Source organism: Mercenaria mercenaria, chromosome 10, assembly GCF_021730395.1.
Source record: "Mercenaria mercenaria strain notata chromosome 10, MADL_Memer_1, whole genome shotgun sequence".
In the NCBI taxonomy this organism is placed as follows: Eukaryota; Metazoa; Mollusca; class Bivalvia; order Venerida; family Veneridae; genus Mercenaria; species Mercenaria mercenaria.
Genome location: NC_069370.1, coordinates 20,658,928 through 20,682,671, shown reverse-complemented (window position 1 = coordinate 20,682,671; position 23,744 = coordinate 20,658,928). Strand labels below are relative to the sequence as shown.

General features: G+C 35.3%; 1 protein-coding gene across 2 annotated transcripts; it reads right to left on the bottom strand.

The window, feature by feature from the left end:
- Positions 1-741: 741 nt before the first annotated feature.
- LOC128559822 (uncharacterized) lies at positions 742-23,251 on the bottom strand. Of its 2 annotated transcripts, none has more exons than XM_053552470.1 (6): positions 23,120-23,251; positions 10,374-10,455; positions 9,814-9,882; positions 8,251-8,334; positions 5,746-5,868; positions 742-5,482 (listed from the first exon to the last, which is right to left on the bottom strand). In XM_053552470.1, the coding sequence occupies exons 2-6, from the start codon at positions 10,408-10,410 to the stop codon at positions 1,731-1,733; spliced, it is 4,065 nt and encodes a 1,354-aa protein (XP_053408445.1). In that variant the 5' UTR covers positions 10,411-10,455; positions 23,120-23,251; the 3' UTR covers positions 742-1,730. The 2 variants fall into 2 exon arrangements, with proteins under 2 accessions (XP_053408445.1, XP_053408444.1); XM_053552469.1 differs by having other exon boundaries at positions 10,374-10,452; positions 23,120-23,242.
- Positions 23,252-23,744: the final 493 nt, after the last annotated feature.

The window sequence follows — 23,744 nt, the reverse complement described above, 5'->3', positions numbered from 1 at the left end:
TACAATGTTGATTCATTGATTGTAAAGGCGAAGGACACACTATAAGGAGAGGCCACTGAGAGTGTGTTTTAAAATCGCAATGGACCATGAATCCAACATCTTTACAAAGAAATTACTCTCTCCAAAGACACAACAATGTATAATTCTTCCACAGAAACTATTTCATATACTCTCTTTCATAGTTTTGATTTATCATTTTTGGAGACTTTCAAGTTGTTTTCCCGTGTATCTATTAAAGTAGGATTATAATCAAATATACTTCTTTCTTTTCTGTACACACCAAAAACAAGAGGAATATCTACCTATGACATTATGGATCACCTCTTGCGTCATAGGAGGACGACTTTGAAATCAGATGAATAATGTACACATTTCATGTAGAAGTAACGATACTACGTACTGTATAATGTTTTCCTTTTTATTTTTTTTTTTCGTAAACAGTCAAATTTCTTTTGCATAACATTTATATATTACTGTTTCACCTATGACAAAAGAGTATAATCATTTCAAAACAACAAAATTGTGTTTCTGTTAACGTTTGTCTCTAAATACCTATTTACAATACTAAAATTAACAAATAAGTTGTATATAACAACACCAAGTACTCTTTTGGAGTACATTGCAACATTGTCAAGAGAATTTGCACTAACTCAGGCAAAATATAATACAAATTATAGAAATAATAATATGCACACACAAACAGACACACATACGAAGGTCGTTGAAATAGGTAGACTTTTAACACAACTTGTAGAAGATTAAATTTGCATCATTTTAAACAATAACGTATCTGCTATAGATGTACCAAATCGGAAACTGTTACATTGTTTCTGCGTCATTTGTTTGATGAATGGGTGGGTATCCAGGGCCATGTTGTCAGCAATATCTTCATGATGTAAAATTTGTTTAAATAACTTCTTATAGAAAAACCAGTAAAAAAACACTTTTAAAGAATAGGACAATCAATTTGCATATCAACATTTGTCCATGTATAAAGGAAATTTAACTGAATGTATGTAAATATAAGACTTTTTAACGTTAGTTTCTCTTGAAAAATAATGATGATATTAAAATTGCAGGTACTAATATTATTGTATCTAAAGTGCTGGATCGTCACCTGGTTCGATATATCGTTGCTAGTGTTATGAGATTTATTTATTTTATTTGGGTTTTACGGCGCACCAACACAATATCAGGTTATATGGCGCCAAACAGGACTACAAATTTTGATTTCACATCTCATTTCCATCGAAATAAAAACATGAGGTATGAATCAAAATTTGTATACCTGCTGGAATCACAGAGTTACAGCAAAACCGCTAATACTTTACTACATAATTTCATACAATTTTAATAAGTACAGTTTGTAACAGAAAGGATTATTAATTATAACGTAACCATTTTTAATATAAAGCATATAAGATTAAACACGCTGTTGAGTCAACTCACATATTTATCGAAACCATCTTGTACATAATCAATGCACATAAATATTAGATTAAATTTTAACTTGTTTAGTCTACAGCTATCTGGTCCTTTGCCATGTGTGAGGAGGTATCTTAAAATGTAACTATCAATATCCATTAACAGTTTGAGAGATTTACGGAATTCTCCACTTCAGATTCATTAAATTGCATGCTATAAATATCTACATTTTTTCTTACGTTGTTACTTGCGATTTCTAAATAAGGCAACACTTACGCATAATTTGCTACCTATATAACAATTATTTATAGTTTGTTTGCCCCGTTACGACTTTGCTTCGCTTGCTTCTTGACCCCATCAACTTGAATACGAACTGAGCATCTTGGGCATTCAACCTCTGTATCGCAAGATCTCTTTTCAACGTTCTTCTTGCACTTATGACATATTTGATGATCAATCAATCTTACATTGAAGGCTTCATATCCATGCGATAAACTGAAACCAAGTAAAAACTCAACACGCGAATGCTTGTAGCTCGATCCCTTTAAATTCCCCTCTGATCTTACGGGGACGAAGAAAACTTTCAACGGGACTCGATTATATGGACCCAAATCTAGATCAATGAAACCACCCGCCGGCTTGTCATTCGGTGCACATATCGTTCCTTTTTGAACTTCAAGTGTATCAAAATCTATTCCTAGCTTGATATCCCTGCCTTCTACCTGTCCGAAAAATCTAAGTCCGGACACGAGCTGACGTATATTATTTTCTGGTTTACCAAGCCATTCTCTTGGATATCGAGGTTTTGTAACGTATTTGGATCGTTTCAGCATTTCTTCTTTGGTGATCTGGGCGTCAAATAAAACGGTTGAATCGCCTTGTGATTCACAATTTCCCATTCCATGGAGACTTTTCATTACGAAAAGATAAAATAAGGAATGTGGTGTGTGTAAAAGGTCATGCCAAAGTTGTACCTGTTGAAGAACTCGGTCGACCGCATACTCCTTTTTATAAAGAGGGTGCCGAATAGCAACAAGCCATTCTCTGTAATCTAAATCCATGGCCCGTTTTGTTGGAAGATTTTCTGAACTTTTATTTTCATAGTCTTTGAAGTTCTTCTCAAGTTCTTCTACAATAAACTGAACATCGCTCACATCGTTGACATGCTCCAGAATACCGTAGGAGTCTGGCTGACAGTATTTCATCTTTACTTTTGCTATTTCTAATCGCCGTGACATAGCATCTTTCGCGTGTTGGCGAACCGTGTATTTACGATCCAGGTTAAATAGAGCAGAGTACCATTGCATACAGTTTGACACAGTTCTATCCATCTTTTCCGGTTCGATATTGCTGAAGCAAGACAAGAACAAGTCATCTACTATTGGTATACATTCATTGACAAATTGTACTAACTCTCCTTCATTTGTTTCTATGAACTTGCAAATTCCAGCCCTACAGCCGCTGTTGCGATGAACATAATCACAAAACATCAAACGAACTTGAATTTCGCCAATGTATCCGAAACTTCCTTCGCATCCAATAGGGGTTATATCTCTACACTTTGAAAATAATTCACAAGCTTGCTTCACTTTCGGTAGTAGCATTTTTGCAATTTCGTCGAAATTTGATGCTGTTCGTATCGTTGCCCTGTCACCAAGATATTTTCCCGTGTACTGTGCAATCTGTTTCAAAATCATATTCCCATACATATGATAAATGTGCATCAGGTCCAGTTTATTATTAAATGGAATATCATCTGAAGGGAAGTCTTTGGATAAATTTTCCGGAAGTATTTCTGATTTGCTTATTTCTAAAGCTTGCTGAAAACATTTTTCGGCTAATTCTGTTTCATCTGGACGGCAGTGTGTAAATAACCTTCCAAGATGAGCTCGAAATTGTGCTTCTAACGGAAAGGAGTCTGTCAATGCCTGGTAAATGTTAAATCGTTCTGTAAAAGGTGGACATGAAGACGCATCTTCAAGGATTTGCGAAAACCGCTGTCGCTTTTTGGTTACCTGCGTTTCGTTTTCACCTACAGCTTTATTATCTCGTAAGACAAAGGTGCGTGTCATTATGTATGAAATCGCTGACGACGATTCTTCTTTGTTCAACTTCCCTGCTTTCTCAATGAATTCAACTGCAAAGCCGCCCAATCGTTTCTTGCTTTCACGGCTCAGTGTAGGTTCTAATGCTCGTTGAATTGACATCGGATATACCAAAACTTGGTCTAAAATCTCTTTTGCAATATAGTAATGTGCAATTCTCACAACATTCTTCCTACGGTCTTGCACATCTCGCATCATCAGTTCTTTGACATCACCTGGAATGTCAGCAAGAGTTGTTACATTATAAGCATTTTCTGTTCCTAAAAGGTGTGCAAAGAATTGAATTGGAAGTGATGCCTGGCCGTAATAATATACAAGAGACAAATAAGCTAAAGCCTTCTGTCTTGCATGTTTCTTTTGCCCGTCTTTCATATCCCATTTCAGATAACCTTGCACGTATGACTCAATGCCTCTGTATTTGTAACTATACATGGCGAACCCAAAATCAAAAAGGGAGGGACTTTTACTACTAGATAACAAATCTTCCAAGTTTCTCCGTTGCCTCTCCGTTGTACAAAGCTTGCTGTATAAATGTTTCAGATTTTCGGCTTCTGATGTACTGACGGTGCTTTTCAACCAGAAAACCCCTTGCTTGTGTGACTTGTAACCATCTATCTGCATGTGATTCCTCTTGACATACAGTATAATTACACAGCAATGTCCACCTAAAATTCCTTGGAGGGAGTCTACCTTTTGTTCATCTCCACCATCAATAAGAACAAAGATAGGCATATGAGTCTTATCAAAGAGGAATTCAATCTTTTCTGCTATGTCAGTAATAGCAGAACTTCCCCTATGCTTCATCTGGACACACGGAATATCACTCATCAATGTCCAGATTACTCTCTGAGACAACGTCGTGCCTCCTGATCCTGGATAATGAAACAGTGTAATACAACCGGAACGACATAAAGAAATGTGCCTTGTTTTGATATAACCGATTAAATCGTGCGCTATATCACGTTGGATATCCACACGTCCTGGACCAACTTGATACCACCAAGACCATGGTAACGTTCCACCTTTGTAAAACGTAGTTTCTTCTTCTTCTAGCCCAGACAAATCATATTTGATACCCGTTTCGTTGGTCAGATAAAGTACTTCAAGGTCTTCTTTCAGCCACTGAGCCTTCTGGTCATCTATTTTAGGGTCTTTAGAATTATCTGCCGTTGGAAGCTGAAAACTGGAAGAGCCAACTTTGGCTAATGGTTTGCAAACAGCAGCAATTGATTTGCAAACATCAGTCAGTTCAATATTAACAGCCGAAAAATCGTCAGTCAATATATTCAGGACATAGTCTGATTCCTTAGATTTCTTTGATCCATCATCAATAATCACAATCTCTTTCGGACAAAGTGCATCTGAGATCTCATTCAATACAAATTGTATATGCTTGTAGTTACTGGACTCACGAGGCCAAAGGGCGATTACTGTGAAATTTGTGTAATCATCGCCAAATTTTTTCAACTGTTTCAACTGCTGCATAAACCCTTGTTTAATTTTACGCTTCCAAGTTTGAAAATCGTCACTTGTGATTGTGTCGGGCTGCCCAGAGCATCCTTTGATGCCAATCCAGTAAAGAGAGGTGTCTGAAAATATGCACTTTTCTTCCTGCCAACTTACAATATGCAAAGATCGTCGTTTCGAAAGGGGCTCCTCCACATATGACAAAAGACCAGATATTCTACTGTTTATATCAAAATCTATGACTGCAATCCAGTCAACTAGCGCGAAAACATCAAGTTCATTGATACCTGTAGTTCTGTCAGCAACTAGTATATACAGACCTTTGTCAAAATTATTGACATATTTAAGGAAATCTTGTATTCCCGAGTGAAGGCAATCTGTTTCCTTTTCAGATGCTTGAGACTGGGGTAGTTGTATGTTCACATTTCTTGCTATAATATTTTGAGTCAGGCCTGTTTTGTCAACAACATTTAAACTCGCTGCACCTGTAGATCGATAATTAAAAAGAATATGATAAAACTTCAAGGCTGGAACTATGATAGAAGTAAACAAGAAGTGTTTTGTAATGATAAGTGAATGCTTCCTTAATGCAAAGCACTGATTCCTTTTTCACAAATTCAGTTTACTGATATCTGAAATTAAATTAATTTCCATATTTATATATCTCCACTTTTTTCTTTGGTTTCAATGCACGTTTCTACACAATGTTTTAGATACGTCATTAAGAATTAATGTTTAGCACAATTACCTTGTAACTCGTGTTCTTTGTGTACTTCTGACGAAACATATCCATGGTCATGAATGACGTTTTTACTTCCAATCTGTGTATTTTTACTTCTAATATTTTGAACGACAGCAATACTTTGATGCTCTGTAAGAAAAAAAATTGATTTACATATTACATGTACATGTATAAATGTTTATGCTTGCCGCACACAAAACTTCTAAATGTTACTGGTAAGACATTGCGCATATTTTTAAAATGCAGAGCACTCCTGCGCCCAAAACATTCGAATCAGTTATTCCTCGACAATGTGGACACACAATTTGACTGCGATGCTCAGGCTGTTTAGCGATAACTGTTTCTGACCTGGGTTCTGCCATTCAAAAGCAAGAAAATCGCTACATGCCTTACCTATCACGATGACACAAAATCTAAGAAAAAAACAAAACAAACTCATTTGCTGAAACACAAATACTTAAACTCTCGTTGCTCAACCCGTGAGATACTATTGAAATCCTTTATTCTGCTACATAGTGTGTAACATTTGACACACACAGGGATGTAGCTCACTACATACTTTTAGTTCGAAATTATACACCTCTTGCGGCCTTTCGGGAGAGGGAGAGAGAGGGAGTTTATTCGTCTGTATGACTGTGTAATTGTAGTCATCGAGCTGCCTTATTTCTTCGCTACTATTAACTTGACACAGAAAATGACCAATTACTGATATTTTACTCAAGTTCTCTTTACACCCAACTCAAACGAAGACAATTTATTTATCCCCCCGCCAAAGGCGAAGGGGATATTAGAAATGCTCTCCGTTCGTGCGTGCGTCCGTCCGCAACGAACTTTGTCCGGAGCATAACTCCAAAAGTACTGGAGGGATTTTCTTCAAACTTCATACACTGATAGAACAAATTGGGAGGAAGTGCAGTGTGCAAGAACAATAACTCTACCTTGCCTATTTTTTGAGTTATTCCCCTTTATCATATTTTCTTAAAAAATTTTGTCCGGAGCATAACTCCAAAAGTACTGGGGGGATTATCTTCAAACTTCATACACTGATAGAACACATTGGGAGGAAGTGCAGTGTGCAAGAACAATAACTCTGCCTTGCCTATTTTTTGAGTTATTCCCCTTTATCATATTTTCTTAACAAAATTTGTCCGGAGCATATCTTCTTCATGCATGGAGGGATTTTGATATATCTTGGCACAAATGTTTACCACCACGAGGCGGAGTGTCATGCGCAAGAACCAGGTCCCTAGGTCGAAGGTCAAGGTCACACATAGAGGTCAAAGGATACAAGAATAAAAACCTTGTCCGGAGCATTTCTTCTTCATGCATAGAGGGATTTTGATATAACTTGGCACAAATGTTCACCACCACGAGACGGAGTGTCATGCGCAAGATCCAGGTCACTAGGCCTGAGGTCAAGGTCACACTTAGAGGCCAAAGGTCAGATACAAGAATGACTTTGTTCGAAGCATTTCTTCTTCATGCATGGAGGGATTTTGATGTAACTTGGCACAATTATACACCATCATGTTACGAAATGTCATGCGCAGTTCCCTTCTTTAGAATTGCTTCCCTTTATTGTTACTTTAAATAGCTTTTATTGTAACTTTTTCATTATTAGTTGTAGGGAAAAATCGAGACCACTTTTCTGTAGTACAACAAGCATGCTAAATCCAATTTTGAGGTGAATTTTGACCAATCTCTACCTGATGAAGATTTTTGTGTGGACTTGTATTTTTTTTTTTTTTTTAAACTTCCCTTAGTTGTTACTATTAATAACTTATATTGTAACATTTTTATAATTGACCCTAGGGAAAAAACAAGACCACTTTTCTGTGGTACAACATAGATGTTACTCTCCAATTTTAGGTGTATTTTATTATATATAAGGTATCTCTACCTGGTAAGGAGTTTTTTTGTGGACTTTAAAAAACAAAAGACTTACAATGATTACTAAACAACCACAAAATTAGCATTCCATTTGCAAATACAGCTGCTAGAATAAAGAAATTTGCTTTGACGGGCATATATTGTGACATTCTAGCACTCTTGTTTCCTGTTAGCTTTCCATTCCTTCTTTTTACAGAGGCCATATAGAAAAACATCATAGCTATACTGTTCATGAAAATTAATAAAATTTAGCAGTAAAACACCTCACTACTAACTTATTCTTTCTTCCACATCTTAAAACCCCTGATGCGGACCACAACTAAACTGTTCTTCAAAGCTTTCCCCAAAATTAATACTTTCAGACACTTAACTTGCCAGGAACTTTAGCCTTCAATTATAATATGCCCGGCGGGGGGATTAGCCATGTGTAACATGGCTCTTGTTCTCATATTGAAAGGTTTCGAGAATGCTATAATAAACTAAATGCAATAAACATATATATATATGATCGTTGTATGTGGTAAAGCCATTAAGATAACACAGCTTAAACAGACTTGGTCAAGTACTTGAATCATTTAATGGGTGCCGCTGAGGACTGTTCGAATTTTCCTATTCTCTTACCTTCAGTCTCGTTACCACGGGATTCTTTTCTTTCGGTGGCAAGACCTAAATGCTGACTTTCTTTAGTTACAGAAACTGTTGCACCTGCAATTCGGTCTGATATTTAATTTCTTATACATGTAGCAACATAAATCTTATATTTATAAGATCAAGTAGATTTACGAAAAAATATAGAAACATTATATAAGTACGTGAATATATAATAACATTACTTTACTAGAATATTCAGAAGAAAACGCCGCCTGAAACAAACAGTACTATTTATTCATTAAATCTAAAATATATTAGTGAGTGAGTGAGCGAGTGAGGGATTTTAAGGCGAATCGGCATAAAAATGTTATATTTCGCCGAAAAAAAGTTATAATGTAAATGGAAAGACATTTCTTAAACATTTATGCAAAATCATATATAAAAATATCAGTTGTAGATCTACACATAATAATTTTGCACTAGATGTGAATAAAACTATTTCATGTTAAGATTTTGTAACGAATACCTGTCTGTGTTAAAAAAGATTATTGTCGATTGAAAACGTTTCAAATGATCATTTCAAAGAACGTTATGGGTATACTAAGCTGTGCAGCTTCAGTCTACACTGTGAATTAAAAGTTTTAACATCTTTTTACAGTAAGCGATGCCTAACATGATACACATTTAAACTGATCTACACAAGATAAGACTGATTCAAACGTTTGAACTATTGTTTGAAACGTTTTCAATCGACAATAATCTTTTCTAACACAGACATTTATCTCATGATATCTGGATTTTAATATTTAAGGGTTCAAGTGTAGTTGTCATAGGGAAGATAAGGGTATATCATTGTGTATCCGGAAATGAATTTTCTTTTATATCTCCGTACCTGGTCAGTTTCATTCATAGAAACCAAACGGTTTGATTTGTTTTTTGTTTTTTTCTCATGAGAATCAAATTAGTTGGTTTTATAAATCATTTAATGTGCGATATAAGACTTGTTAGTATATACCCTCAAAGCATATTGCAATGACTGTTTCTCCCGGCTTCTGTAAAGAGACGGTTCATTTGCTTCGACATACAAACTTTCAACAAGGGATGTTGTAAATGCATCAAGGGCAATACGAAGACCTTTATTATGAATGGTATCCAACATTTGTAAATAGGTTTTTCTTGCCGAACAATAAACAAAACAACCATAATCTCAAGTTCTTCGGTATCTTAATAAAAATTTGCGGTCGGCTCACCAATCTGTATTTGAAATAACTTTTAAAATATTCAATGACTTCAAGCATTTGGCTTTCAGATATCTTAATTTTGGCATAAAAGAAAGCTGTTCATCCATATAATACAATACAAATACAAAGAAACTTTGCTCTGTCAACAACACTTATTTTTGTACCGTCTAGGAAAGACCCAGGTTCAAAATGTCATATCTCTCTAGATGATTTTAACTAAATTTGTTTAGATTCTCCATGAGTTTCAAACAAGTAATTAAATCCAAGTGTAATCGATTCAGATTGAACTGAGACAGTATATACCATATATTCTTTTACCAAACCTCGTTTAAGAAATTGACAAAATATTTACCTTCATTTTCAGAACATTCCTCTTTATCCGTTTTTTGTACGTTAATGTCCAAATCAGAAGGTTCAATTCCTGCAATATAACTTTATTAATGTTGTTGCGAAAAGCATCAAGGAATGCAAAAGCATCTAAGTAGGACCAGATACTTGTGTGGTACATGTGAAGCCTTTTAATGCGTTACACTCTACAAAAAGGCAGGATGAATATTAGTGGAAGAATAACCCACCGCTGTGCTACTCGTGATATAGTGATCACTGGCGACTGATTATACATTTGTATGAGGCGGCCACCATGAAGTTTGTTATTCTAATTTTCATAACTTCCTTTTCACATGCAATAATTTATTACTACACAAGTAGAAATAATTACTGATGAAAGTCGATACCTCAAACTAGCTTATCTAAAAGTCCCGACATTTTCAAGTCCCTTCGAGAACAGTTAAAAAAATATCGTTCTAGGTTATTCGGTTATCTCGAATAAAACGCTCGATCCTTTGGAATTTGAGATACCGAGTTTAAATTGTATTTAAACATCAAGATAATTTACTCTTTAGCGATACGTACCCTTTTTGTTGAATTTCTTAGTACGTTTGCGAGGCATACTTTGTCATTCCTTCTGTAATTGGTCTTTACTTCTTGTAACCTGCTATAACAAAATTAGCCTTGTAAAAGTAACTGTTACCATAACAAGAGCTGTCAGTGGACAGCGCGCTCGACTATTCTCAGTGCTTGATAGTATATAAGCAATGAGTAAACCTTTAACATTACAATAAGCATATTCTAAGTCGAAAAGAGGCCTTAATTCAGTCAAAATGCTTGACAGAGTTGCCTCCTCCTTTTTACAGACTAGGGTCATGATGGTAAGCAAATATGAAAAATATGAAAGCAATATCTCAATGGACTTTGAAAATATTTGGGGTGGTACGCAAACTTTAACATTTATTCTAAGTCAAAAAGGGGCCATAATTCAGCCAAAATGCTTGATAGAGTTGCCTCCTCCTTTTTACAGACTGGGGCCATAATGGTAAACAAGTATGCAAAATATGAAAGCAATATCTCAATGGACTTTGAAAATATTTGGGGTGGTACGCAAACTTTAACATATATTCTAAGTCGAAAAGGGGCTATAATTCAGTCAAAATGCTTGATAGAGTTGCCTCCTCCTTTTTACAGACTGGGGTCATGATGGTAAACAAGTATGCAAAATATGAAAGCAATATCTCAATGGACTTTGAAAATATTTGGGGTGGTACGCAAACTTTAACATTTGTGTGACGCTCACGCTAACGCTCACGCTCACACCGACGCCGGGGCGAGTAGGATAGCTCCCATATTCTTCCAATAGTCGAGCTAAACGTCATTTGATGTACAGATTTAAGGGTTCACCGACAATTCTAATTCTGGTGAAGAATGAAAAATTCTGAGGGTCACTTTACCAAATAAACTTATCGAAAATAACCGGAAGAAAATTTCAGTAAGTTATTAACAAATATTCAGATTTGTTAAGTTATAAGCAACAGGGTAATGTATTTAACTGAAATAATAACTTTCAGAAATCTGGTGGGGAGGAGCAATTGTTTTGCTATGTTTATGGAGGTAAAAAGATATTTTCAAACGTTATATTCTTGAGTATTATGTAAACTGACTTAAACACTAGCTAATTTATATGTCTTTTTTTTTAGCTCAACTGAGCAATGCAGTACAGTTTGGTAGTGTTGTTGATTTCTGGACCCTGGTCATGGATATTAAAAACATGTGTACCGTTTCCAAGAACAACAGAATGGCGATTAAACAAAAGGGTCATGATGGCCCTACATCACTCACCTGTAAAACTTTGCCTTGGAATCATCACAATAAACATTCTGATCAAGTTCCATAAAGATAGGGTCATAAATGTGGCCTCTATAGTGTTAACAAGCTTTTACTTTGATTTTAGTGGTGACCTAGTTATTGGCCCCACACGGCCTCTTTTTCGAACTTGACATAGAAATCATCAAGATGCACAAGATGGGATCCTAAATATGACCTCTAAAGTGTTAACAAGCTTTTCCTTTGATTTGAGCGGCTGACCTGGTTTTTGACTCCACATGACCCAGTTTCAAACTTGGCCTGGGAAATATTAAAAAACCATTCTGACCAAGTTTCATGAAGATAGGGTCATAAATATGTAAAATGTCAATTCTAAAGTGTTCACAAGACAAAAATTAATAAATTTTGGCTCTTTCAGGGGTCAATCAGGGGCCGTAACTCCGGAACCTATGACTGGATCTGACGGTTATAATGGAATGCAAGATCTGTTGTTGTTAAAGATATTTTGCAAGTTTGTATCAAATCAAACCATAAATGAAGTCTCTATATGGCTGCAAAAGGTAAAATAGCAATTTTTGGCCATTTAAGGGACCATAACTCTAAAACCCATAATTAGAATAGACGCTTCCACTCGTGCGAAACGGCTTTACTCCGATTAACCAGTGACTTGTTGGAAGGCTTGGAAAATCAGGAGGTCAGTGCTCTAATTGCACTGGATCTGAGTGCCGCCTTTGACACTGTTGACCACGATATTTTAGTGCAAGTGTTACACTCTCAGTATGGGCTATGTGGTACAGCTCTCAACTGGATTGACTCTTATCTTAGGCCACGCAGTTGTAGTGTAAGTGTAGAAACTGCTGTTTCAACTCCACGCCCATTACAATGTAGCGTTCCCCAGGGTAGCTGTTTAGGCCCCTGGCTCTATCTCACTTATGCAGGAACTCTATTTAATGTCATTCCCCAGTCAATATCTGTGTATGGGTTTGCTGATGACCATATTGCCAACAAACGCTTTCGACCAACTTCAGTTGAAAATGAGAAACAGGCTATTCAAGAACTTGAAAACTGTGCATTCACCATTGATAACTGGATGAAACAAAACAAACTTAAAATGAATACGTCAAAAACCGAATTCATCTTATTCGGTAGTAGACAGCAACTTCACAAATGTTCAATAACAGAAATTGACATTGCTGGTGACAAAATCAAATCAGTACATTGTATAAGGTACCTAGGGGCATTCTTATATGAAAATCTTAGTTTTACGGATCATGTCAAGAGAAAATGTCAAACCGCAATGGTTAATTATCTTAGAATCAAAAATATTAGAAAATACCTTACTAAAGAGGCTACTGAAATTCTGGTATTATCACTGGTCATTTCACATATAGATTATTGCAATGCAATATTGTATGGTAGTCCTCACTGTGAAATTCAGAAAATGCAAAGGATACAAAACATGTGTGCCAAACTCGTTTTAAGACTCAGCAAGTACGACAGTTCAAAACAAGCTTTGTTCCGACTACATTGGCTTCCTATCAAAGCTAGAATTGAATTTAAGATTTTAACTGTCATGTTTAATTGTTCAATCGGCCAAGCTCCATCTTACTTGACTGAATTATTATCGGAACAAGCACCAAAACGTAGTTTAAGGTCTTCAGACTCTGTTACAGGTTGTTACGAGGTACCATTTAACAAACGTAAAACATTCGGCGACAGAAGTTTTCAAACTGTAGGGCCGAAACTATGGAATCAGTACAAGTGAGAAATTCTGATTCTGTAGACACGTTTAAGAAAAAGCTCAAAACACTGTTTTTTAAAAGCTTTGAATCATGGTTCTGATTATTTCTCTTTTGGTGGACTGAATATGGTAGAGACGCTGAGTATACTCTACTATGTAGTGTGATCGACGTATGCTTTATACGCAATGCTGTGATTTGCGCTGTACAGTAATTTTGTCAAATATGTCGTGTTTCATTGTTTGATACCATTATGTATATAATTTATCATGATTTTTCTTTTTTTTTTTAATTTAATGTACAACGCCAGTGAATATACTATGTGTAAAATTAGGCGTTTAATCAAATAAAGCAGTTTCAGTTAGAATTAGTCAGTTTTCAAAAGGAACCAAAATATTATGCCAGTACAGGTTGTGTATAAGTTTGATTAAAATCGATTGCAAAATGTGGTGTCTACCTAGTTTACAAACCAAAATAACAATTTTGCCTTTTAAGGAGCAATTACTCTGGAACTTATGGTTTTGGAAAGGAACCGAAATATTATGCCAATACAAGTTCTGTGCAAGTTTGATCAAAAATGATTGCAAAATGTGGTCTCTATCGTGTTCAAAAGAATTTGTGGATGGACAACGCGGACGGACGACAGCGACGGACGGACGACGGACGACCACAAAAGCCCAATTTATCACTACGTGGCAGGTGAGCTAAATATGTACCAAAATGGTAATTCGTCATATATGAAAACAATACATTAAGTCGTCGTGCAATGTTTTTTTTTTTTATGCAAGACAATCGACAATACACGTTTGTTTTGCGTCTGTAGAAGCCCATTGTCTTGGTAACGAACATTCCCGCGGGCTTCTTCTGACATTAATACTCAACAGAAATGTGTATTATTTCAATAATAGCTCAATGACTATTGTGCGGACAATCAGTGCACTGCACTGTACAATAACACAAGTAAACAATAGAGTTTGCATTTATTTCCTTATTTGTGTTCAATTGTCTAGCCTGCACATCTGAAACAAATGTTTATTTCTTCACTTTTAATTTCTATAAATTGGACCGAAAAACCCTTTATCTATACTGAGCAAATTTTCCAACACAAAACACTTTGCCAAATTCTTTAAAAATTTAAACAGTGCAGTTTTGAAATTTTATACCCATCTTATATACATACCGAGTTTTCATCACTAGATGAATAGATGATGTTTTTTTTTATTATTATCCTGTTCATTTTGTGACTCATCCCAGATTTAAAAAAAAAAGAATTAGAAAAAATATACTCACTAGGACACTTTTACTAATACCGAATCGAAAGCGTTAATTAAAACAGAACTTTATTCACAGAACAAAAATATCAAAATTGTTTTAGTTACCTTTATATATCAGCATTTTTTTGTAAATTACTTCATCCGTAAGTGTTTATAAATTTAACACTTGTGAATTTTGTAAAATGCAAATAAAATCTTTTTATGTTTTACAAATGACCATATAGTGTAACATGTGGATATTTGACTGTCGTTAATAATTTTTGGATGTTATCTTATAAAACACGTTGCTTATCTAATGCATTGAACACCATACTTTTCTACCAAATCATGCCCATTTATGTGTTTTCAATACGGACCCCGACCACAGCTGACATCCCACCCATCTTATCCCACCCATCTCATAAGGGATCATCTGTTGTTGTAGATCTAGTTCTGACTGTGATTGTGCTGATACATGCTTTGGAAGTCATGAATCAAAATTATTTTGTACTAAATGTTTTAACAACAAGTGCTTTTCTTCGGCGTTTCGAATCAGAAAATATTGTAATTTGTTATCAAGACTTTAAAACACTCTGATGTTACATTTTAAGATGAATGCTAACACGATCCGCAGCAATTGCTATATAAACATATAGCGAAATCGCCTATACATGAATCTACGATAAAATATGGTTGGCTGTTACATTTCACCCCCCTATGATTGTAACATAAGAGCTTCTACTTCACTCCGGGAGAACTACGTTCCAACGTAAGTCATGTCTCAACGATATCATGTGACATATCTCAACGACTTCTGGTTACCGTATCGCTCAATATGACACGGCATATATTATTTTCATATATAGCAATTACTTTTATGATATTTACTTATGTCTTGACTTGAACATGTATTCAGATTCTAAAAGTAATCGCATAAATTTATCAAAACATTTAAATTTTAAAAACAGTTTTCTGTTATTTAGAAAATAGAAGCATTTTGCTATTTTCCAGAATAAAACAAATATACTACATTTTTCAACAGCAATACTTACTGACAGTCAATGATCGATTAAAGGCAATGCCAGTTATAATCTTAGAAATATATTACTGCAACTGCTTTATCATAAACAGGCAATATTTATTTAGTATCATGTTCCTCACTCTAACCGATGATGTTACTAACTCTAAACGCGACATAGGTAAGCGTTACTGACACTCATCGAAGTCTTGCGGCTAAACATTACTTATATTCGAGTGAAATGTACCAGCAAGTCTGTGACTGAAAATCAGATTTTGTCCAAAGTATGTACATATGTACTAGTATTTTTTATCCGTTTCTTTTATTATCATTTGACGGTTTCCCCAAGATATCTTACTAGCAATATGTACGGGGTAGCGCGGAGTTGACTTGTACTATTGCATGCGCACTCCTTAATTATTATTAAGTCTGTAAAAAGATTCTTTTGAAGCACAGGACGCAACTAAGAAACCTGAAGTAAGCATGTAATCGTAGGTTATTAGATTTGTATCTAGGTCTATGCACGCGTTCTGCAGCGGAAATAGAGACATATTGCGCGACTTTATGAAGAATGAATGCTTATTTATCCATGCAAATCTAAAAATCTTTTTATAATTACTACGTGTGTATTATTCCTTATATCAATGATAAAAAAGTTGTTCTTGCATATCGGACTGGCGTTTCCGGTTATTTTACCCATGCCGGCAAAACCTATCTGGCACCCCCATGCCAGATGACTCTCGTGCTGTTAAGGTATTAGAGCACTAATAGTAATGTTTACAAAATGGCCTTTGCTTGGTACATTCTGAAAGGTAACCGTGTTTTGCACTATTTTGCAATTTTTAAACAACTTTCACCGTGCCGTTTTTTATAAATTTTGTATAACTTATGGTATCTCCTCAAGCACAAGTAGAGACAAATTTCAAAGTGATAGCCACTATCCAAAACATTTGCAGAGAACTCATTTTACCATTATTTTTAATAAAAGAAACATCAAACTACTGGTAAACAATTATAAAACACAAAATAAAAATGTCAGTATCATTTTTTCTATGGTGCCTCAAGTAAACGGATTTAATGAGACAGAATTCATACTTCAACATTGAAAAAATAAGGTCGAATGCTGTGTTTCTGTTTTGAATTTTGCTTACTCCATTTAAAAATAACCTTAGGGCAGACGTAAAACCTACCTAAATTTCTTCCACAATATATAATCTAAGAGTGAAAGCAAAATAGAGAACTTTCACCGCGTGTAGCTCAATATTTTTAAAGATGTGTAACTCTACCCATTCTGTTTAAGTAGTAAATTCACTTTGAACACCAAGAAATCGCTTATAAGATTCATCTTTTTCCATTTTTGTACAAGAAATCAATAATAAGTCTTGGAAGAAGTAAAAACTTACTAGAAAAAAAGGAAAATAAGGGGAAAAACATTTGGTCCCAGTAGGGCTTGAACCTATGCCCCCCTAAGAATTGCAGTAAAAGTAGGTTTATGGTAGGAATTGAATACTCTTCAAAAAGGAGGTTTCCTATTAGTGATCTAATACCTTAATGACAACTACTGATTCATACACTAATAATATATTGTTTATGTAAAATACGAAAAAAGCAGGTACCTTCATAGTTTCTCTCCGTTCCTTATAGTATATTTCTCGATTCAAAATACGTTAGTTTACCATAAAAACATAACGTTACGCTACAAACGACAAACTAAAGTGGAACTTTGTTATTGTGCGTAACGCAAAACATCATGACGTCACTTCTGCTTACGGACGTTAATTTCCCGCGCTTTGTGTTCATTCTCCACTATAAGAAAGAATGCTAAAAAGAAACTATTTCTACCTTTTGTAAAATACGGTATGCAAGAAAAAACGTCTGCCAGAATAAAATGCTAACAGTTATACGATATGCAAGAAAAATATCAGTCATGTGTTTTCGAATCGGATGTAAATATCTGTCCCTCGGCCACCTGCGCATGGGCGGTAATTCGGCAAGCCTCATTACCGCCCAATGCACAGGTGCCCTCGGGACGGATATTTCTATCCGATTTGCAAACACATGACAGATATTATTATTCTTTAACCCAAGTGGAACTGAAAATGTCCTAGTTAAAGAACTTAAAAACATTATGACATCCATGAAACTGACGCCACAATTGACGATACGCACCCGAAATAAAACTAAAACGTCAATATTTATAGGTTATTGACCTTCTCAGATCGTTCAGCATGACTTTTATGTCGTGTTATTGGTACTGCTTAGTTTCTCAGCATGACCGTTTCGGCCTGGGTGGTTCCAATACTCCAGGTTTCATAGCCATGGGTATTGTATAATCACCCCTTGGATATGGTGCCTGCTTTTTAATTTTGTCTTTTGACAGTTCCTGTGATATGCAGGCTCCATAACCTCAGATCCCCCTTCTAAATTCCAGTTTGTTTAGTTCTGCCCATTGTTTTCTCGTTTGGGGCAAACCCATTATTTTATCTGGGGACCATACGCCGCTTTTCATGGAATTACACGCCACAACACGTGTATCATTGAAGGTTCCATGTGCACCGCCGTATGAATACACATCTGCGGATGTCTCTAAATTGCTCTTTGTACTTTTAGCATGTGTAAATGTTGAGTTCTGCTCAACCCGGCGCTAGAGGGCGTGGACGTTAGCATGCATTTCCACTACCGTCCATGAACAGGCTCAATCAAACCGAGCCTGCAACATTTTCGTTTTTGTCGTGTTGAACGATCTGTGGAGTTTCCACTTTTTCTATTTTTGTATGTGGATATAATGCACTTGTTCTGCAGCAGTAAGACTGCGCGACTTTAGGAGCGAAAGAACGAGTGCATATCCACGTACAAAGTTGATAACGTTTTTATTACATACCTACTATCAAGTAATTACTTTATGTCTAAATTCTCTTTCTGGTACGAAAAACAGGAAAAAATACGAGAAGAATTTCTCCGAAAATTTAATAAACAAATCAAGCTGCCGCGTATTCATATTTTCCACAAGTTGAAACGTCAAATAGATGTCGCAACGTGCGCTTGGACGTACGTCATAGACATCACGCGATTCTTTCCATTTAAACGTTTAGAAAACATTACTCTCCGATATGAAAGCGTTGTCTGCAATATGTACAGTTTAATATATGGGAGAGTGGTGCCTTTGAGTAATAATGGCCCTGCCAAGGTGATAATAGCCCGAGGGCTATTATTTTCTTTTAGGGCCATTATCACTAAAAGACACCGTTCTCCCATCTATTTACCTATTTATTACACGTGTACCTATAATCGTCTAAGAAAAGTTTAAAGTGCATTTTTCATTTGTTCAAGCATTTACTGGGGTTTTTCAGTTTCTATACCATTTGGATAAGGGGCTATATGTTGTATAAAATCAAATGCCTTGATAGTTGTACTTTCTTACATAAAGCATAACTTAGGTTTGAAAAGAAAAACATTTCATGAAGAATTGCTACGAAGATAATATACGACTGGGTTGTGCTTTCTTGCCATAATGGCACGTCTAGTGTTATAATCGCCCAAGGGCTTTATTCCGAGGACCATTATGGAACTAGGTGTGCCACTGCGGCTAGAAGGCACAACCAGCCGTTTATTGACTTTTTTTATCATATACGTTCACTTCATATTTATTTTGGTATTTTCATTTTATATATTTTCCAAACACCTAAAAGAATTATTTGTTTTACTTTTTTATGAACAATGCCATCAATATTTGACAATCGATCTGATTCAGCGACCTTTCAATCGCCATAAATAATGTTGCTTCATGACGTCAACATCAAAACGCGCTGACGTTCTGGTTACCCGGGGCCGTTATGGTTATGGCGCCAGAGGCGCACTGCGCCATTATGGATACATAAACAGAAGCCGTAATGACCGTTTTAAACGGCTTTTTGTTATTATTTATAGTAACGTATATAATAAGGAAAAATATTGCACGATCGCAGTCGATTGAAACTCAATTGAAATAATTTTAGATACGTAATAAGGAAAAATACACCGGACTAGCCTTTCCGTCCACTTTACCAATGCCTGCAAAACCCATCTGGCACCCCATGCGATGGCTCTCGTGCTGGTTATGACAACTTGTGCTGCTTTTATATTATATGGTATTGTATTTGTGAACTTAGACAATATCATATACCTTGAGACCTTCTCTTCGTCCTATTTTAATACATGTAGTATTTTTGTCGGTCTGAAATACGTTATTTTACGGAAAGAACATACCGTTACACTTTAAACGATAAAACTAAAGTGGAACTTTGTTATTAATTGTGCTTCACTTGAATGTAATGACGTCACTTCGGCTTACGGACGTTCATTTCCCGCCCTGTGGGTGCATGCTCTGCCATAAGAATGAGTACTGCAAATGAAGTGTTTCTAATTGCTTTTAGATTTCTGTTGTTATTTGTAAAATACGGCATGCAACAAAAATGATCTGTCAGAATGAAACGCTAATTTTTATACGATATGCAAAATATACGATTTACGAACTCGGCAGAAATATCCGTCCTGAGGGTACTTGCGCCTTGTATGGTTACGAGTTATGACGTCTCAGGTTCCCAATACATTTGCACGACGTAAAAATAATTATTATATGCGGACAAAATGAGCAATACGCCTGCACATGGTGTCGAAAACATTTGTTACGAAATAGCTAATTTATGTGGAAAGTTCTTGAAGTAATGCTTTACGATCCTAATCATCTATACAGTATTGATTACCGGCGTACGCATGTACGTACTATCTAATAAGTGTAATTTTCTACAAGTTCAAATGGTAATTATGATGCTGAGACTTTGCAACACTGTATGTGAGACGTTGTCACATAATATATGTTATCGTTGCGGCCTTGCAACATTTATGTAGCTTACATAAGTGTATTTGTAACTAGTTCGTTGTATCTTGCAAAATGCTGCATATAGCTAATATATCTTCTACACATCAAACTTATCTTTTCAGTTATGAAAACGTAAAATATATACTTAATTACACATAATAAGTGAATCAACAAGGTCATTCGAAGCGATACCGTAGCTTCATCGTTGAGGTATGTCACATGATATCGATGAGACTTGACTTACGTTGGAACGTAGTTCTCCTGGAGTGTACTTTAGTTCCATTACATACGAATTATTTCAGGGCCAAACGGTTGAAAACAGCATTTCAAAAACATAAATATAATAAAAACTCATACTGACCTATGTGTAGGTCCGTAAAACACATTCTGAATTCTACGAGCGAATTCAATTAGCTTAATTATGATTCAGCGGTGACGTTATAAATGTATGACATAAAGTATGACGTCATAATGATGTAACGTCATATAAAAGTTAATCTCGTCACTCGTAATACAGGGTCAACTCGCTTATTTTGATGATTCTGTTCATAATTAGATCTAGTTTGCGAGCTGTTAGATTACTAAATTATATATACTTCTCAAAATTCTGATAAAAAATAAACAAATATATATACGTTCCATTGGCTATGCAACACTTTCTAACCATAGGGGGTAAATTGTAACAGCATATGACCCGAATGACGTATTACGCTGAAAATGTAGTATTTTAAAATGCGAATTATTTGCATTGTTAGAATCGAAATAATAAATATGTTCCAATAATTTTATCAATTAATAAGACATGGGCAGTCGTTTGGATGCGAATAATTAAATCACTCGTGTTGCGCACTCGTGATTTAATTATTACGCATCCAAACTCCTGCCAATATTTTATTAACTGATAAAATATAGGAACAGATTTATTATTTCTTAAGCAATGCATGCAACGTACTTTTTAAACAGTTTTTTCGATTTTTCCAACCATGCACTGGTGAATTCGTCTTGGCTATACCATTACTCATGTTCGCAAATGATATCTAGTTTCAACGGATAATAGCACAACACTACGTAATTTAGTCGCAAAAAGCCAGCGGTATTTAAGCCTACCGTTTATTTTGGTACACAAAGGCTGTATTATTGCGCTGTTAGATACAGATATTGCTAATATTAAATACATTAATTTATATGATACACACTTTGTTAGATATGTCTGTTATGGTGTGAAATTAGGATTTTTGCATTAAGGAATGACTTGATATAAGTTTATGTTAGCACTGAGGCGAATACATCGCCCCAGAAACAACCACTCTTCGGAGCGTATCTAATTTATTTCGGTACAATTCGTTCGCATTAGATGGACACAACAATATTTAGAGGCAACACAAAATAGGATATGTTTCTTAGATTAAAAGGAAAGTAAATGTGTTCCGTTTAACTTTACTGTAGAATGCCAAATAAAGAGATAAAAGGCACGGCGATATTTTGTACTGATGAGAAACATACAAAACAAAACGACGATATTATCTCCTACCCCCCAACCCCATCCCCCCCCACCCCCCAAAAAAAGTCAAAACAACTCTTTGAACAGAACAGATTTACTCTTTTTTTTAAATTTGGGAAACATTTTTATTTTGACTTGCCTATTAATATTGTTGTTTCCATCTAATGAACCTTACTAAAAATTAGATAAACTTTGAGGAGTGGTTGTTTAACAAACATGGCTATTTTGTCAATAAGAAAGTCTAATCTCGAAAACTTGTCATTTAAAGTGATATCTTAACAAATAACCAATACGCGAAAGAATAATCAATTGATAAAAGTGGCATCCAAAAACTGCTATTCAATCTATATGATTTTTTTTTGTAATTTATTTATCCTCCTTAGTACCAACATTTTTCAAATATTTATCAAACTCAGGCTTTGTAATACGTTCAGTGTTGTAAGATACTGTACGGATATGGAAATGTAACAATCATGTTTGTTAATACCCTGATAAGCTTATGAAAGCTGTATACTTTCGTTTCCGAAAAATCTTGTGAAGATATTTTCCGAAAATAGAAATAGGTCACGCATATTTGTGTTTGAAACGGAATAATCGCGGCACGTTTCAGACCATATCAATTGCGTAAATATTTCAGCTAATGTACAAATTGAAATAAAGGATAGAAATGTAAACTATGAAACAAATACCACAGATTTTGAAGTTGATACTGATACTTACACTTAACTTTCGTAAAAAAAAAAATAGATCTAGATAAAAGATATATGCAATGCTTTGTCGGGCGGAGATTCAATTATGATTGCTGTTTTAAAGAGGTGTTTTGTAAATATAAACTTATTTTGTTTCATGTAATAGAAAAATATTGTTTTTATAAAAGTAAAATATTTAGACTGTTAGACGGGTTGCTCCCTCCTGTCCCATATACAAAACAACCTAAAAACGTGCATCTGTATCATCTACATACAAACATATTAAAACACCATCATTAGGATACAGCCATGATATGTAACTATTATTGTCATTTTTTTTTGAAAACAAAACTTCGTTTTTTTTTGTCACATGAAAATGGTTTAATCTAACTCAAAGGTAAATCCTAAACAATACAAAGTAAGGAAGTAACAAAAATTCAAACCTTTCGTAGCTGCTGCGTTGTAGTAAATGGATCGTAATTTAATGTATTAGATCCATGTAATAATTATTTCTTTGTATTTTTCACTTGCATAAAATGGCGTATCAGCTAGGTAAACATTTTACATGCGCACTGCGAACAGGAAGACGTTCATTTATCAATATATATAAAATGCATAGGTATACAGACACTAATATAAATATGCATTGGTATACAGACACTAATAGTCAATAACGGTAGTAGCATAATGGTGGATTCAAGTAGTAAGTACTGTAACTTCTTAGCACGCTCGAATCCAGAATAATTTGACTGGGGGGACCAGTTAAGAAAAAGGCGTCATTGGCGAGGCACATAGCGCCGAGTGGGGGTAGTTAGGGGTGGGGTACTTATGTTAGGCGGCCTCCCCTTGTAATTTAAAAAAAAATAAAAAAATATAGATATGAAAAGGCGGCCTCTGGTGCATTTTGGAATCTCTATTTTGAGGTATTGTGGTCATTAGAGGGACAGGGACAGGAGAATTCCCCACTGGAATTTTGAAATATAGGTATAAAATGACGGGCTCTGGTGCTTTTTTGGGGTCTAAATGTTGAGGTACAGCAGGAAATTCCTGGATTTTTTTTAAATATAG